A 16,629-nucleotide genomic window follows, 5' to 3' on the forward strand; every position below is an offset into this window, starting at 1 on the left:
ATGAAACGACAGCGACGAGGTACGTTCGTCTTCAGGATCATTTTTCTCCCTTCTCCCTTCGTCTTTTATTACTTTTTTTTATATGATTTTGTTGCCAATAGATGCTTTTGATTTATGGGATTTGTTGCCTATCATATGATTTCTGGATTTGTTGCCAATAGATGCTTTTATTACATTCCAGGACACATATCATTACTGTAATTGATGAGCTGCATTTTAACAAGGAAATGACTTCTCTCCATTTGGAGAGTTAATTGGACCGAACCAGTTCTATCCAATGGGCTCATCATATGGCTCACTTCAACAATTCACATCGCTGATATATTGGATGAAATTGATGTTGATTGTTGTGGTTGAATTTTTGCTTAAATTTTGACTTTTAATGATCATAGTGCTGTTGTAAGTTCTGTAATTATAGTCAGCTTCTTAATTTCCAATAATAGAACTCAGATTCTTACTTGATGTTGAAACATGAATATAGTGCCAACTGAATTCTTGCCCATTGTCTGTAATTATAATCAAGTGTGGTTATTGTTAGATTCTTGTGGATTTCCTTTTCTACTTTCCAAAGTCATCCAAGATAGTTATTCAGATTGCCTATTACATGTTTGTTTATATGCCAAGCTCAAGTTGAAGACTGTTTGGCAACCATTGAAAAGAGAGAGAGACAGAGGGGCTGGTTTATTCAGATTGGCAACCACTGTTCTATTATAATCACTTTTGACTTATAGGCTTGCCATCTTGTGGTATTAGCTAATTGACACTTGACAACATACATTGACACATATCATTATGATAGGCACCTCCACATGTTTGCTATGTCTATGCTGCACAATCACAAGAAATGGGTTAACCATAGTCATATTGAGCCTAATTTATTGGTAGCTGGGGTTATGGCCGGCATTTTAGACCTTGAGGTCACAGAAAGTGTATAGGTCTAAATTTTCAAGAAAACATTGACACATAAGAGGAGAGTAGAGCATAGATTTGTCATGTTTCTGGAGGAGCTCTGTCATCTGGTCCGGCAAGCATGATCTGTCATTTTATAAATAATTACATGATTTCTGGGGAGGCTATTTCGGTGACTCAAAGCATAGATGAGTAAATTATAGACAATTATTCCATGTAAATCATATAATAGAAACTTGACTCACATTGCAATCAAATGCAAACCTCCTGGCAAGCATGATGGCTGCATTCCTTTCCCTCTCTGACTCGAATGCCAATATAAAAGAAAGCCCTACTTTTGCTTGCCAAAATGATGCTTGAGCTGCAGCATTCCCACCACCTCTAACTCCACATAACTAAACGATGAGGAAGCAAGTCAGAAGTACTATAAACATGGTTTTTGTCTCCATCAGGGTCCAAGAAAATAAAAATTAACATTTTAACACAAATGCCTAAGCCTATAATAGAGGCCGTGACTAGCTTCGGATAAAACAAAACCATGTATATGATCTAAGAATGAACTATGTATATGATCTAAGAATGAACATGAACTATGTATATGACTAGGATGAACATGAACATGAACTATGTATATGATGTAGGAGTGAACATGAACTATGTATAGGATGAATATGAACATGAACTATGTATATGACTAGGATTAACATGAACGTGAAAATGACAATGTTTATTAGACAAATGGTTATTATATCATTGATTAGTGCTTTATTTTACAGCTTTGTTTGAATGTTGTCTTAATGGACTGATTGTAATTGTGGAAAATGCTCTTACTAGGATCATGTCAATGTCAATGGGTTCAAACGTTGATGCTGGATATTTGCAAAATCAGAGATGCAATTATGGAAAAAAAGCTGCAGTGTTCATATCAGAATCAGAGAAAAATCCAGGGAGGCTGTATTTCAAGTGTCCAAATAGGATGTGCGAGTTCTTTGGGTGGGGACCGGCTTCGACTGGGAATGCATCAGATTTCCAAAGGAAAAGTAAAGCTAGTCATATGCAGAATGAAGATGAGAGAGGCTATGATTATGATGTTGACAAACTCAATCAAATTATAAATAAATTGGAACGAGTTGAAGCAAACCAAGAAGCTATGAAACTGTTTATGTTCACAGCCATAGTCTTGATTGGTTTTACCATGCTAATAGCACTACTGAAGTGAATGTAACATTTTAGCTATTTTTTTGGTATTTTGTATTTTTTTTTTTGGTGGATGTATTTGGGTTTTGAATGTTGTAGACCTTAAACTATGAATGTTGTAGACCTTAAACTATGAATGTTGATATGTAAAGCTTAATGGAATTACCTACGTTTGACGAATGTGATGCGCTTGTATTTTGTTTCTGTCAATGACGTTACCTGAAATTACCTATGCTTGACGACTTCATTATTTTATAATGTTGTGGACAGCTCTCATTATTTTATAATGTTGTGGACAGATTTCATTAATTTATATTCTTATTATTGGTCAGGTCATACTTGTTCTTCACCAAATCTGTCTACAACATAACACAACCAAATATGTCCACAACATAACCGAATCTGTCCAACACAGTATACATGTATCCAAATCTGTCCAGAATCCACATCTGTGCAGACAACACAAAATAACACTGTCCAAAAGCAAATCTGTCCCAAAAAAAAAAAAACCTGTCCAAAACAAAAAAAAACTGTCCAAATCTGTCCAGATCATTCCAAAATCTGTCCACAACATTATAAAATTTGAAACAACCAAGTAAAAGATTCAGCAGTCTCATCATACATCAACGTTGCACCGAATATAACTATTTCTCGATGATGATTAAATCCAACAAATGATCCAAAAGGTCTATGCTCATTATTTAGTTTGTAAGTAGTGTCAAATGTCACAACATCACCGAACTGAGCATAGTCCATGATCATTTGAGCATCAGCCCAAAATATATTACTTATCTGCGCATCACAATCTAATTGGACTGCATAAAAAAAAGATGGATTTTCCACAGTTTTCTTACGAAAGTAATGCAAGACACTACCCGCTTCCCCATATTCCAAATCTTTTTGTCTCTTCGATCTTAGGTAATTTTTTTGGTCAAATTTGGTGAAACCAAGTGATGCTCTTCCACCAGATTCCCTACCAAATAGTTCATAAGCAGACCTAAGAGGAATTCCAGATTGTGAAGCTAATTCTACTTCAATTGCTTGGGTGGTAGAAATTTTTCTTTGGGATGGCAACATATGAATGCAATCTTCAGGCACAAGATCATGATTATGATGTTCAACAAAATCACAAGCAATATATTTTCCTGATATTCTATCTAACTTGATACAAAATCTGGCACCACAACCACATCTTACCTCTTGTCTTGGATTTTTGACAAGTGGATCTCGTTTGTCAATACCCCGATTTCCCTCTTTGTAACATACAAACGTGCGTGATGTTATCTCCTTCGTCTATCTGTGCTTGTTTGCATATGCCTTCTTAATACTAAAGCCCACCTTTCCCCCATACGTATTGTAAAAGTCATATGCGGCTTGTTCAGAGTCAAATGGCATTCCCACTTTCGGCTTCCAACCACAATCATCAACAATATTATTTTCTTCCATTACCTACAATTCATATATATAAACCACATTTATACTTAATTGCAGGTTCATATATATAAATCACATTTACCTACAATTCATATATATAAACCATATAATTATATGAATCCACAACTAAATTTATGAATCTGAAAATAGATCAATGCGATTAACTATATATGTAGAACATAAAATTGCATATGAAAAAATCTATTTTACAGAAACAATAAATATTGCTCTACAACATTGCTCCCACCAAGCTATTGCTCCCACCAAGCTGTTGCTCCCACCAAGCCATTGCTAAAGAAACAATAAATATCGCTCCCACCAAGCTATTTTACAGGATAAACAGCAATGAGAACACCTATATGCATCAAATATTTATAAGTTCCATTTTTAAAAAGACCTAATCAATATGATCTGCATTCTACAACATTAGACAGGAACACTTTGATTTCTAAGTTTCTAACATATAATACAACACAATTTGCCAATCTCAGGAGGTTAGAATAACTTTTGTTGTCTACTTGCCTTACTATGTCTTTGATTGATTTGATAGAGGGAAAAAATAACATTTACTAGTAGAGTACATGCACTACAAACATACTAAAACACAAATAAAGCCTCAACATCATAATTACCGTTATGCATCATAACCACACTAGACAGCAAAATCCAGCTTCAAGTTCCAGTATCATGATTACTGACCTTTGTGGATCGAAAACCATGGCACAATATCACAATCTCCACAGATCCAGTTTCATGTAGTATACCAACAAGTTTTTCGCCAAACTTGTTTGGTATTGTGATTTTCTGTTGCGACGCCGGCATTACCGAAACATTCACTAGAAACATCACAGATGGTTCTTAAGAGGACAACAATTATAACACAAAAATCTCTCTTTTCATACTAAGTACAACTATACACAGCCAGCTCTGAATTCTGTCCACAATAAATCCTCATAGAGTCATGATCTGAAGTTTCATTTATAAATCACAAAATACTTTACAGTCAATGTTTTTGTGGATGCTATCACTAACTATTTCTATTATGTGCTGCATGAAAAAACATTGCTAGTAATAAAGAAGTGAAGCTTTTTTAATCATCTAGTCTGTATGTCATTTGATTTGTTCTATGAGGAACAACCAACAACTAGTTGCTAAATTCTAATCCACACACGGGTACTCAACAAGCAACGATTTCACTCCATTAAAATCAACAAACAATGACTAGCCACGATTAAGAGCACGTCTAATCCTCAACCAATTCTGTCTAACACTCAATATTATTACTCGAATTTGATAATTTTTTTTTTAAAAAGAGTACGGATTCATTTAATCAAATTTTCACTCAAATTTAAATGAAAAGAAGGGAAAGAAAAAGTTAAAAAAGGATTGAAGATCAGGATTATATTTCTCATTCTAATATACATATATACATATATATATATATATATATATCAAACTATAACAGCAAGATAACAGATACAGATTATACATATATACATATATATATATATATAGATTGATCCAAAACAGATACAGATTATACATATATATATATATATATATATATATATAGATTGATCCAAAACAAATACAGGTTATCCATATATACATATATATATATATATATATATAACAGCAAGTAATACAGAATAAAAAAATTAAATCTGGAGATACAATTACTGTACAACATTATCAAGATTTTGATCACTAGATAATCAGAGGAAGCAACACCAAAATTAGCCTATAAACCTGTCATCAAACCCATTTCAAATCTAACAAATCTAACCCAAAAATCACATACATATACATATATATATAACTGCAAGATGATATATAACAGCAAGATGATGAAATAGACCTCGTTGTCGCCGCAATGTCGCCTTCCCGTCATCGGATCGCCGCCGGACTCACCGTCGCCCGCAATCCTTTGCGTTGCTCCTTCAACATCGCGCTGCTCCTCCATCTCCGCCATCTCTTTCGTCTCTCAGTTCCTCTCTCAGTTCGCGTTCGTTTCTCCGTCACTCTCTTAGCTCCTCTCCTGCCTCTCGCGATGCCTCTCTCTCAGTGTGCTAGGGTTCATTGCCTTAGATCGATGGTGGAAAGAGATGATGCAGAGAAGAGAAAAAGGGGGAAAAGAAACATTTTGAAAAAAAAAAAAAACTAATACAAAACGACGTCGTTTTGTATGCACTGCAGGAATGTACGGCAAGAATGTATGGCAGAAGATCCGGACTCGTGGTGAGGCGATGGGAGGCAATAATGAGATGAACCAAGAGAGACGACAAGAGACGAATAGAAAGGGTAACGGTGGTGAGGCGGCGACGAGCATACATTCACAGAAATTGATGATTAGATTGCCTGCTTTTAAGATCTTTGTTATTGTGCTGGCTTCTAAAAAGTACAACAGAACTTCTTTAGATCCGAAGAAAAAAGTTACCAAATTTTTCAAAAAAAATTTACTCAAAACTAAAAAACTATACATATTGTGGGGACATAATTTTTGAATGACAACATGTGGCCGAGGTGTCACCAAAGTGTTAGCCGAGGTGCCACGTGTCATGGTCATGATGCCGAGGTGATCTCGGCTAAGCCGAGGTTATCTGCGAATATGTCAGAACCCGAGATAAACGAATAAGGGACAAGAGTCCTAGAATGAGAGAAGATTTCAGTTTGGGTAAATATGAGACTCTTAGAGAGTTTATCCTAATCCTACTAGGAGTCCAAGATTAGTAGTAATCCTAAGTCCATTAGAACTAGGCTTCTATTGGGATTAGGATTAGGTTAGTTATAAAAGGAAGGCACCTCCATGGGTCTAAGGTATGCTTTTGATATTCTGTCTAGTGAGTTAAGCACTATTGGTTATCTTTGAGAGATATTAAGTACTGACTTGATTGTCGAAGTGCCCCCGGGTGGACGAGCCATCGCTGGAATTTTCTTTTTCTGTTAAAGGTTATTCGGGCTTAATCTATTCTGCCGGTGCTCTCTAGCTGGGTACCTGTTTGGCAGTGTGGTCAGAAAATCATCCACACAATTTGGCGCCGTCTGTGGGAACGAAAGGAGAATAGATGGCCAACGACAGACCGAAAGAGAAGGTTGGGGACGACACCTCTACTGAGAGTGGGAAACATATTGACCTTGGCGTCGAAGAAGACAACTACAACGGAGAAACTCGTGATAAGAATCACGGAGAAGAGGACGTCGGCCAGGAGGGCGACGTGCCGAAGAAATCAGACCGAAGCAAGTATTATAACAAGGGCGACCTCCAGGTATGGAAAGAAAGATTCTTATGAAGGGACGACGAGATGAAATGAATGACGAACAAATTGGCGGACCTGCAAACGGTTGTCAATTTCATGATACAGAACAACGTCATGTAGCCACCGTTCCCGTCACAAGATACGTTGATTCCAGCAGCCAAGAAAGATGCTCAGGCAGGGGGGCAGAAGACAATTCCTACGACTCCTCAGCACAATAGGACCAAGGAACATTCTCACCGGCCTTCAAGGGAGGTCGAACGAGGAGAATCAAGAAGGGGAGATTCATAGAGGACACATCGCATCAAGGAAGCTGACTCCAAAGAACATCGGCATGTTCAGGGGAAGGACCTCTGTTTCGACGCGACCAATGGAGGGAGGTCCAAAAGGACTCGCAATGACACACGAAGTAGTGCACCAAAGAGGCTAAAATCCGGAGATAGCCGAGCTCCTAGACGAACCAAGGAAGATCTGAGGGATTACCTCCAGAGAAAGCGACAAGATGCCGAGGTGACCTCACCTGTTAAGCCGAGATAACACTGGATATGAAAAGACAAGAGCTCAGCCTAAGTAAGCCGATCCCGGATTCCAGATCTCGGATCCCAGATCCCAGATCCCAGAAGACAAGATCTCGGCCTAAGATGATTAAGTCCTAGAAGAGAAGAGTTTACCGAGATAATGTTTAATACTTGTTGAAACTTGAGAAAAATTTACAAGTTGAAGTTAAACCGAGATGATGTTTAACATTTTTTGAAACTTGAGAAAAGTTTACAAGTTGAAGTTAAACCGAGATTATGTTTAACACTTGTTGAAACTTGAGAAAAGTTTACAAGTTGAAGTTAAACTGAGATTATGTTTAACACTTGTTGAAACTTAAGAAAAGTTTACAAGTTGAAGTTAAACCGGGGTCATGATTAAATGAAGGAATGATATAGGTTCCATCACCTCAGGATGCCGAGGTAATAGAACCTAGGGGGCAGTTGTGGGTTCATAATTTTTGAATGACAACACGTGACCGAGGTGTCACCGAAGTGCCAGCCGAGGTGCCACGTGTCATGGTCATGATGCCGAGATGATCTCGGCTAAGCCGAGGTTATCTGTGAATATGTCGGAACCCGAGATAAACGAATAAGGGACAAGAGTCCTAGAATGAGAGAAGATTTCAGTTTGGGTAAAGATAAGACTCTTAGAGAGTTTATCCTAATCCTACTGGAAGTCCAAGATTAACAGTAATCCTAAGTCTATTAGAACTAGGCTTCTATTGGGACTAGGATTATGTTGGCTATAAAATAGAGGCACCCCCATGGGTCTAAGGTATGCTTTTGATATTCTGTCTAGTGAGTTAAGCACTATTGGTTATCTTTGAGAGATATTGAGTACTGACTTGATCGTCGGAGTGCCCCCGGGTGGACGAGCCACCGCCAGAATCTTATCTTTCTGTTACAGGTCGTTCGGACTTAATCAATTCTGCTAGTGCTCTCCAGCTGGGTACCTATTTGGCAGTATGGTCAGAAAATCACCCACCCACACACACACACACACACACATATATATATATATATATATACATACACACTTCGTATTCACACACTTACTTACAAAAATCCACCACCCTCTTCCATATACGCAAAAGAACAAGAGGAAATGATAAATTTATTATTGAAAAATAAATCTGAATCTAAAACAAAATGAGGTGGTGGTGATATGGTGGTTATGTAGATTTGTGATAATGGATTGTAAATCTATGACTTTAAAGTGTAGATCTGCGATGGTGGAATGTAGATTTGCGACGATGGTGGAGATGGTTGGTGAATGGTGATGACATCCGAATAACGATGGTGATGGTGAGTGGACAGTAACGACGACGGTGGTGGTGTGAAATTTTTGAAAAAATGATGGAGAGAGAGATAGAGAAAGAGAGAGAGAGAGAGAGAGAGAAGATGGTGAGTGGATGACGACGTTAGCAGTGGTGGTGGCGTGTGGACGACGACAACCACGATAGACACTGGTGGTGAGAAACTTTTGAAAAAATTGTGGATATATATATCTATATACATAGAGAGAGAGATGATGAAAGAACTTGATAGGTCTATATTGTAAGATTTATTGGTGCATTCAAAATTTCAATCGAACTTAATGGTATTTAAGTTTATTTAATGAGACTAGTTGTTGATTAATTTATCCCTACAAATTAAACATCAATCGTTATGTTGGTTCTAGAAAATTGAGTTCATTTTTCAAAAAATTGAGTTTTTTTTTTTTTTTGTATTTTTTTTTGTTTTTAGTATTTTTTAATATTTTAAGCAATATTTTTTTAAAAAAAAATTGTCGACTGCATCTAATCTAATTACGCTTAAAAAGTATATTATTTGTGATTTTTAAAAAAAAAATTCACTAGATACAAAAAAAATGAAAATTTAATATATTTTCATATTTTGTTATATTCAATAGATTTTTTTTAAAGATTTTTGTATAATTTTTTTTTACTTTTAAGTACATTAAGATTAAATGAATCTAAAAGTTAAAAAAAATTATTTAAAATATTTTAAAAAATAATAAAAAATATAAAAATAATTGAAAACTTGAAAAACTATTTTTGAAAATTGAAAATCCGGGTGAATAACTTTGTAGTTGAGTTCGGACAAACATTTTAATATTTTCTTTGTCTAAAAATTTAATATTTACTTATTACATCGTAGATTAAAATCTTAGTAGGTGCATTTTCGTTCCAAATGCAATTTTTTTTTATTGGTACTCGCAAACAACTGCATCTAAACATAGGAAAAATATAAAAATAAATTACACTTATATCTTTTGAGATTTTAAAAAAACAATATAATTAACTCTATAGTTTTAACATAATTATATAAATATTTTTTAAGATTTTTATTCATACTATATTTAAGATTTTTTTTATTCAATAATTCGTGTATGTATAAAAAACTAAGGTTATCTTCTTTTTTCTACTAAAGTGAAGATTTAGCTTTGTTTATTTATATATATACCTGCTATCTGCATTATTTCTGATGATTTTAATCTTATTAAAATGGATTTAATATAATTATATTAAATTTATAAGATTAATTGTATTTTATCAAATGTCAGAAAAGGTGAATGAAATTTACCCCTCCCTCCCACAATAAAGAGTAAAATCCGACACACATTTTACTAAAGGGTTCATTTGGAATTATTATTTTTTAATTTTTATTAAAAAATATAAATAAATAAATTAACTTTTTATATTATTTTTCTTTCTTTCCAAACTACCAATAGATTGAAGATGTGACGCAAATGTGAACACAAATACAACACAGTTAAATGGCTGCTGTCGTAACACGGAAACACGCCGACCATGTGTGGACTTATAACAATGATAGAGACTATTAATTTTGAAGTTTTAAAAAGATCACTAATGACATGACACTCAATAAAAAAAAAAAATACAACATTAAGATCAAAACATCAAATCATTCCTGATGAGACCTACTGTCACATCATTAGTGATAGTACTAATTAGTGCTCTCACTCATTCTCCGTGGACTTATATGGGCCCTTTTCAAATTATCAGCATCATACCTTACCTCATTTTCCGTGGACTTATATGGACCCTTTTCAAATTATCAGCATCATACCTTACCTTAGCCTTGTTGAAAACTTTTCTTTAGCTTACGGTTACTTATTTATTTTGACTTTTTCAATGGCAAGAAATGAAAAGTAAAAAGTGTAATTTTTACTCAAATTCAAAACTAACAACAATATCATCATTTTATAAAATTTTAACTTTAATAATTAAATTTTGTCTCAATTTAATTATTTCAATTAAATAAATTTAAATTTTAACTCGTGTGATAAAATCGGTAACTTTGATATCCAATTTGAAGAGATCAATAAAATGTAGAAACTAAGGCTCCGTTTGGTTGTGAATTGAAAATGTAATTCTACAGGTGTGTTTCAGTATGATGTTTGGTTGAGTGTTTGGAATCAATTTTCAAAATCTCTGCCGAGGGCTCTGTGCATCAGCAGCGTTTTTTGTGATTTTTTTGCCTCAGGGAAGACCGCCCGGACGTCCCTAGGGACATCCGCCCGGATGTCCTCTGTTGTACAATTTTTATTTTTTATTTTTTTTATTTTTTTGCAATTCATTTATATAATCGGGAAAAATATTTTCTGAAAATTTTTAAATTTTTTATGCACTTTAAAATAAATTTGAATTGTATGTTTAGTTATGAGTTGTAAATTTTTGTATCACATATCAAATGTCACATCAACAATTTCCCACTCAAATCAAATCTCTTTTCCAAAACTATTTTCAAAACTCTTTACCAAACAAATTTTCTACACTCAAATTATAATTCTACAACACACAAACTCAAAATACAACTCATACTCGCAAATCACATTTACAAAATACAACTAAACGCAGGCTAAATTACTACTTAAATTGAAACATTAACTTGACGTAAAATTTCAATAAATCAGAAAAATTAAAAGTGTAATTTGGATAAACAATCCCATCTTATCTCACCATGAGGTAATATAGAATTTGTTTGACTTATCTTATTTTAGCACATTTTTTTAATTTTTTAATTTTATTTAAATTATATTATCTCTTGTCTGGATCGTATCACTTTTTTAATGTATTACATATTTTTTTTATAAAAAATAAAAAAATTATAATATTTAAATTATTCCAAATAACTTCTTGCCCTAAGTGAAATTTGCGAACTTCCAATCAAATGACCTTTCTGTCATATGTTGCGACAGCACAATTAAAAATTCAACCATCATACAGACCTCTACTGTCTCCCACCCCCATTAGTGAAAAAAATAAAAATAAAATAAGCAATCAGTATATTTGGTTTGAGTTTTATAGATTAAAATTTTTTAAAAATTGACTTTTTTAATTTTTGTATTTTTTTGTTTTTAATGAATGTTTTTAAATTTTAAACATTTTTTTTACTTTTTTAGATGCACCTTACTTAGATATATCTAAAAAGTAAAAAACTTGTGAAAAAATATTTTAAAAAATTAATAAATACATAAAAATATAAAAAATATACTGAATTCTTGTATTTTTTTTGTATTTTTGGTATTTAATGAATTTTTAAAAGATTTTTCTTTTTACTTTTTAGGTGTATTTACGTTAGGTGTATCTAAAAAGTAAAAAAATTACTTAAAATATTAAAAAAATCAGTAAAAACAAAAAAATATGAAAAAAAAGTTAAATTTGCTAAAAAAATATTTTTTAAAAAGCGAAAATAAGCAAGATGAATAATTTTGGTCAATGACCACCCCACCCACTGGGGTCTTGGGAGTCTGCCCAGTGGGGGTCCAAGCATCAGCGTTAAAAATTCATCAGAAATGCTTTTGAAGCCATCAAATGGCCTTTCGTTTCGGTCATGAGTAGGGGTGAGCAGCGGATATACCGATCCGTCAAAATCGACCGAATCGAACCGATCCGTCGCATTTTGGACGGATGCGTGATGACGAGCGGACGGTTGCGGATTGATTTTGTCCAATCCGCCAATTTAGCGGACGGATGGCGGATTTGAGATTTTTTGGCCGCAACCGAACCGCCAAACCGCCAAATTGCGAGCACCTCTAGTAATTTATAAGACTTTGTATTTTCAATTTGTTTAAATATTATGTTTATGTTTTCAATTAAAAAAGAGTTTAAATATTCTATTGAAAAAAAGTTTTCAACTTGAATATATTTTTTGAATTGAAAAAAATAAACGTATTATTCATATATATTTTTTAGTTTTTAAATCTAACTCTAAAAATAATAAATAGAAAATATGATATATGCTGGTTGGTTTTTATTTTCAAAAACATATGTAGATGTAACAATACAGAGGCATTCAATCTCTACTACTGCTCTGTTCATGGTTTTGGTGGTTTGAATTGTTATTATACTTTAAGAATCACAGATTGTAATACTTTATGGGGATGAATCATGCTGTGATTGTAATATGTGGATGAGGCATGCAGTGATCGTGATATTCTAAAGTTTCAAACTTTCTTTCTTTGGATAAGACATACAGTGATTGTAATACTTTTTTAAGTCATTGACTGTAATGTTTTTTTTTTTTTTTTTTTTTTGAGGAAGTGCACAAGTTGAATTATGTTGAAAATTTATAAAATTTTAAACCGCCAAACCGATTCGCATCCATCCGCCAAACCGCCAATCCGCTCAATCCACATCCGTCGGATTGGCGGACGGATGTGGATTGATTTTCTTCAATCCGCCAATCTGGCGGACGGATGGCGGATTGGAGGTTCCATGGCCGCAACCAACCCGCGCCCACCCCTAGTCATGAGTCATATTTGGGACAGCCGATGCCACTGCACAATTCAAACGTCATGAAAAATTGGTTTTGAAATCCACAACCTTCTTTTGTGCCAATTTGAGATCATGTTTGACTTTTGATTTGAATCATAGGGGTTTACTTTTAATTTTTTGAATTTAATTTTTTTAAAATTAAAATTTTTATTTTTCATATTTTTCTTTTTGCGAAATGCTCTGTACCTCGAATAAACCGAGATTCGAGTGGCCCGAAAATTTTCTCACTCCTCTCCATTACTTCCCTTTCCTTACCTTTCCTTTCCTCTCTATCTCTATTCTTGGAAACAAAAAAGCATTCAACACTCTCACCTCTCATCCCTCTCTCTGATGGCTCTTTCTATCTTTTCCTGTTTTTCCTCCTCATTTTCTCACTCCGTTTCTGTTTCTCTACAAACGGCGAACAGTGACAATCGGCGAAGGACGAACGGAGACAACCGGATTTGGGTTTGATTTTGAACTGATTTGTTTCCTTCTCTGTTTCCTTTCCTTTCATTTCTAGATTTGTTTCCTCTCCTCTCCTTTCTATCTCTATTCTTGGAAACCAAAAAATATTCAAACACTCTCATTCAACAAATTTGGGTTTAATTTTGAACTGATTTTTGTCTGATTTTGTCTGATTTAGGTTTCGATTTTGATTTTGATTTGTGGTTGTGGGTTTGGTTTTGGTTTTGATTTTTGATTTTTGGGTTTGGGTGATTCTTTTTCTTCTTTCTTTTTCTTCTTTCTAGACTAAGTTTTGAATTTTTTTTCATTTATTGTGACAACCCTCACATCTGATTAGTGCTAATCTCTGATTAAGCATGATAAGTAATGGATCATACTGAAATTTTGAACTAATTGCATAAGTATAATGCTTTACTTGCATTTCTATCTGTTTGTCATTTGATTGATCTGTTCATATTTTAAGTTTCGAACTGTGAATTGAAGGCCTTATCGGCGGCAAAATCTGAAATTGATTAGTATTTTATGCTAATTAGAATTTATGAGATTTTATGGTAGATTTAATTGAAATGTGATTTGGTATGATTAAATTAGATTAAATAAAGCTAAATTACATTAGTTCAAGTTTATTACAATATTGCCATTGAGTGGCCATTTTCTACAACCTTGTTTGGCACCTTTATACATCATGTTTTCAGCCACTTTCTTAGACTAAACCGTGGGAGTAAGAGAGAGTTTGGAGAAGTTTGGAATTCATCTTGAAATCTTGCTTGAATCTACATGAATTGAAGAGAGATTGCATAATTGAGCTTGTATACCTTGAGTTGAAGACCTAAGGTAGAGATTTCATCCTCTCATTTGTACATTTGAGTTATTCTTGCATGGTTCATGGGATTAATGGAGGTTAGAGTCAAATATTGGTTTAAAGTGTTGAGTTGAGGCTTAATCCATGCATGCATGTTCATATTCTTGAATTTGAAGGTTGTTCTTCATGAATTTCCACATGTATGTTCATGTTTATGTTATAGTCTATGAATTTACCATAGTTTTGAGCCTAATCTTGCATTTGATCAAGTTTTAGAGTACTAGAGTTCATAAGAGTTCATGCATGTTATGTTTTTACTTAATTCATGAAAACTTCTTTGAAATTGTGTTCAATTGTCTCACCTTTAGGCTTAATTTTACAAATTGATCTTCAAAACATGTTATATTATGAGTTTTCAAGTGTTTTCCAGGAATTTGGCCCAAAAGATTGAGTTTTGAGGTGTTGAATGCTTGGTTTGAGCTTTGAAGGCAAATTTGGAAAACCCAGAATTTGGCTTCCTCGCTCGAGCGAAGGATTCCACACTTGAACGAGCACCTGTTTGTTCAGAAGTCCGCTCGAGCAACGAAATGTTGGCTCGAGCGTGAATTGCAAGTTCTCAAGTTTTTGGTGCATGCAGACGCACGCTCGAGTGACGAGACCTATGCTCGAGCGAAAGATGTGTCTCACGCTCGAGCGAGCATCGAGCTGGCATCGAGCGGAGATTTTCAACAACCAGTACTTTTGCATTTTTATAGACTGCTTGAGCGTAGAAGTTTACGCTCGAGCGACCCCTCTGTTTTGGTAATCTCGCTCGAGCGAAGAAAGCCACGCTCGAGTGAGACCCTTGTTTTCTGAAAATTTTGGAAAGTATTTTAAAGTACATCTTTGTATCGTCATTCCATTCTAGGCATTCTTAGGCCTAATTTAAAGCATCTTAATGAGGATAATGATATAGAACCACACCAAGTCAAGTTAGGGGACTAAGTTATTGTTTCCCTAGTGTGTAACTTAGCGTGTACTCGTTCTATTACTGTGTAGGATTGGCATCCGAGGACGCTCATTAGCCTGTCTGTAGCCCAGAACTCTGTGAGTAACAATGTTGTAGAGATATGTTCAATGATGATTATTTTTTGAACAATTAATTGTACTATTTTCTGAAGTGATACTGTTTACTGAATGAATGATGTCCTATTTATAAATTGTACTCGTGGCATCCATAGCAACTTACTGTTATTGTACTGTTACTGCTACTGTCATAGAGATCTCTGTCGGTTCCCATGTTACAATCACTACTGTATACTGTTATGATGGCCATCAACTGACTGTTCGGTCTGTTAAGACCTACTGTACTGTTTGCTATTGGATGTACCACATATGACTGCTATGGTTTCTAAGTGACTGACATGACTGTTTAATTACTGAAAGGACATTCATTCTTAACCTCTTTACATAATTGTTATTCACTGGGCTTTAGCTCACTGTTTATATTTATATGTAGGTGTCCAGGCACCAGATTGGAGCTAGAAGCGTCAGGTTAAGCTCCAGTTTTGTCAAGCCAACCACCGTGCCTCACTTCGAGGTCCCAGTCTGTCAAGCTAAGGCTGTCTTTGGGGTGTTTTAGACTTGCCTTTTTGTCTCCGTTTTGTATAGACCAAATAAGTTGACTGTACAGTTATGGTGAAGGGATTTAGTCCCTAACCTGAATGTTTTTATGTATTTGAGATGTATATATGTTTTGTTTATGAATGTGGTTTTGTTCATAAAAGTCTTTTTGCATTCAGACTGTCACAGCTCATTGGACACCTTTTATTTACTATTTTGGCTTCCGCCAGTCCCTTTACTCTGTATTACTGTCATGTGAATGTGTAACTTTGTTCGCAATGGGTACGCACAAGTAAGTAGGAAAGCCGTAGAAGGTCATTTGTTTTGGCGCATTTAGGCCACTATGATATTTGTGACTTGATATGTGTAAGGGTATGATAGCTAAGCCTCAATCTCGACACATTTATAGATCACGATACGCATCTGAGTCAAGACTATTTGATCTTCCATAAGTCAAAAGTTTTGAGATGATTTTTGACATTGCACATATGAGGTTGAGATCAATTAGATAAGAGCTTTTGTGCTTTCAGTTTTGACCAAGGTGGCGAGTATCTACTTGAGTTATTTTTAGAAAACTCTGTGAAGAGAGATGGATGCTTAGAAAATTGATTATTCCTAGTATTCAACAACACAATGGTGTA

At 34.6% G+C, this 16,629-nt stretch overlaps 1 protein-coding gene across 1 annotated transcript; it reads right to left on the reverse strand.

The window, feature by feature from the left end:
- Positions 1-2,679: 2,679 nt before the first annotated feature.
- LOC145805457 (protein FAR1-RELATED SEQUENCE 5-like) lies at positions 2,680-5,512 on the reverse strand. The gene is made up of 4 exons (XM_082900593.1): positions 5,452-5,512; positions 4,240-4,376; positions 3,445-3,555; positions 2,680-3,267 (listed from the first exon to the last, which is right to left on the reverse strand). Exons 1-4 carry the CDS (start codon positions 5,510-5,512, stop codon positions 2,680-2,682), a joined length of 897 nt encoding a protein of 298 aa, XP_082756719.1.
- Between the last annotated feature and the right edge of the window lie 11,117 nt (positions 5,513-16,629).

The sequence above is a fragment of the Camellia sinensis genome, chromosome 13, assembly GCF_055761805.1.
Source record: "Camellia sinensis isolate YWXY chromosome 13, ASM5576180v1, whole genome shotgun sequence".
NCBI lineage: Eukaryota > Viridiplantae > Streptophyta > Magnoliopsida > Ericales > Theaceae > Camellia > Camellia sinensis.

What these genes read in the sequence shown, in the direction of transcription:
- LOC145805457 (XM_082900593.1), bottom strand. Translation starts at nt 5,512, where the DNA reads ATGGCGGAGATGGAGGAGCAGCGCGATGTTGAAGGAGCAACGCAAAGG. An exon ending in GCAAAGGATTGCGGGCGACG is followed by an intron (nt 4,377 to 5,451) that starts GTGAGTCCGGCG and finishes TGATGTTTCTAG; the next exon opens with TGAATGTTTCGGTAATGCCG. An exon ending in ACAATACGTATGGGGGAAAG is followed by an intron (nt 3,268 to 3,444) that starts GTGGGCTTTAGT and finishes TTTTGTATCAAG; the next exon opens with TTAGATAGAATATCAGGAAA.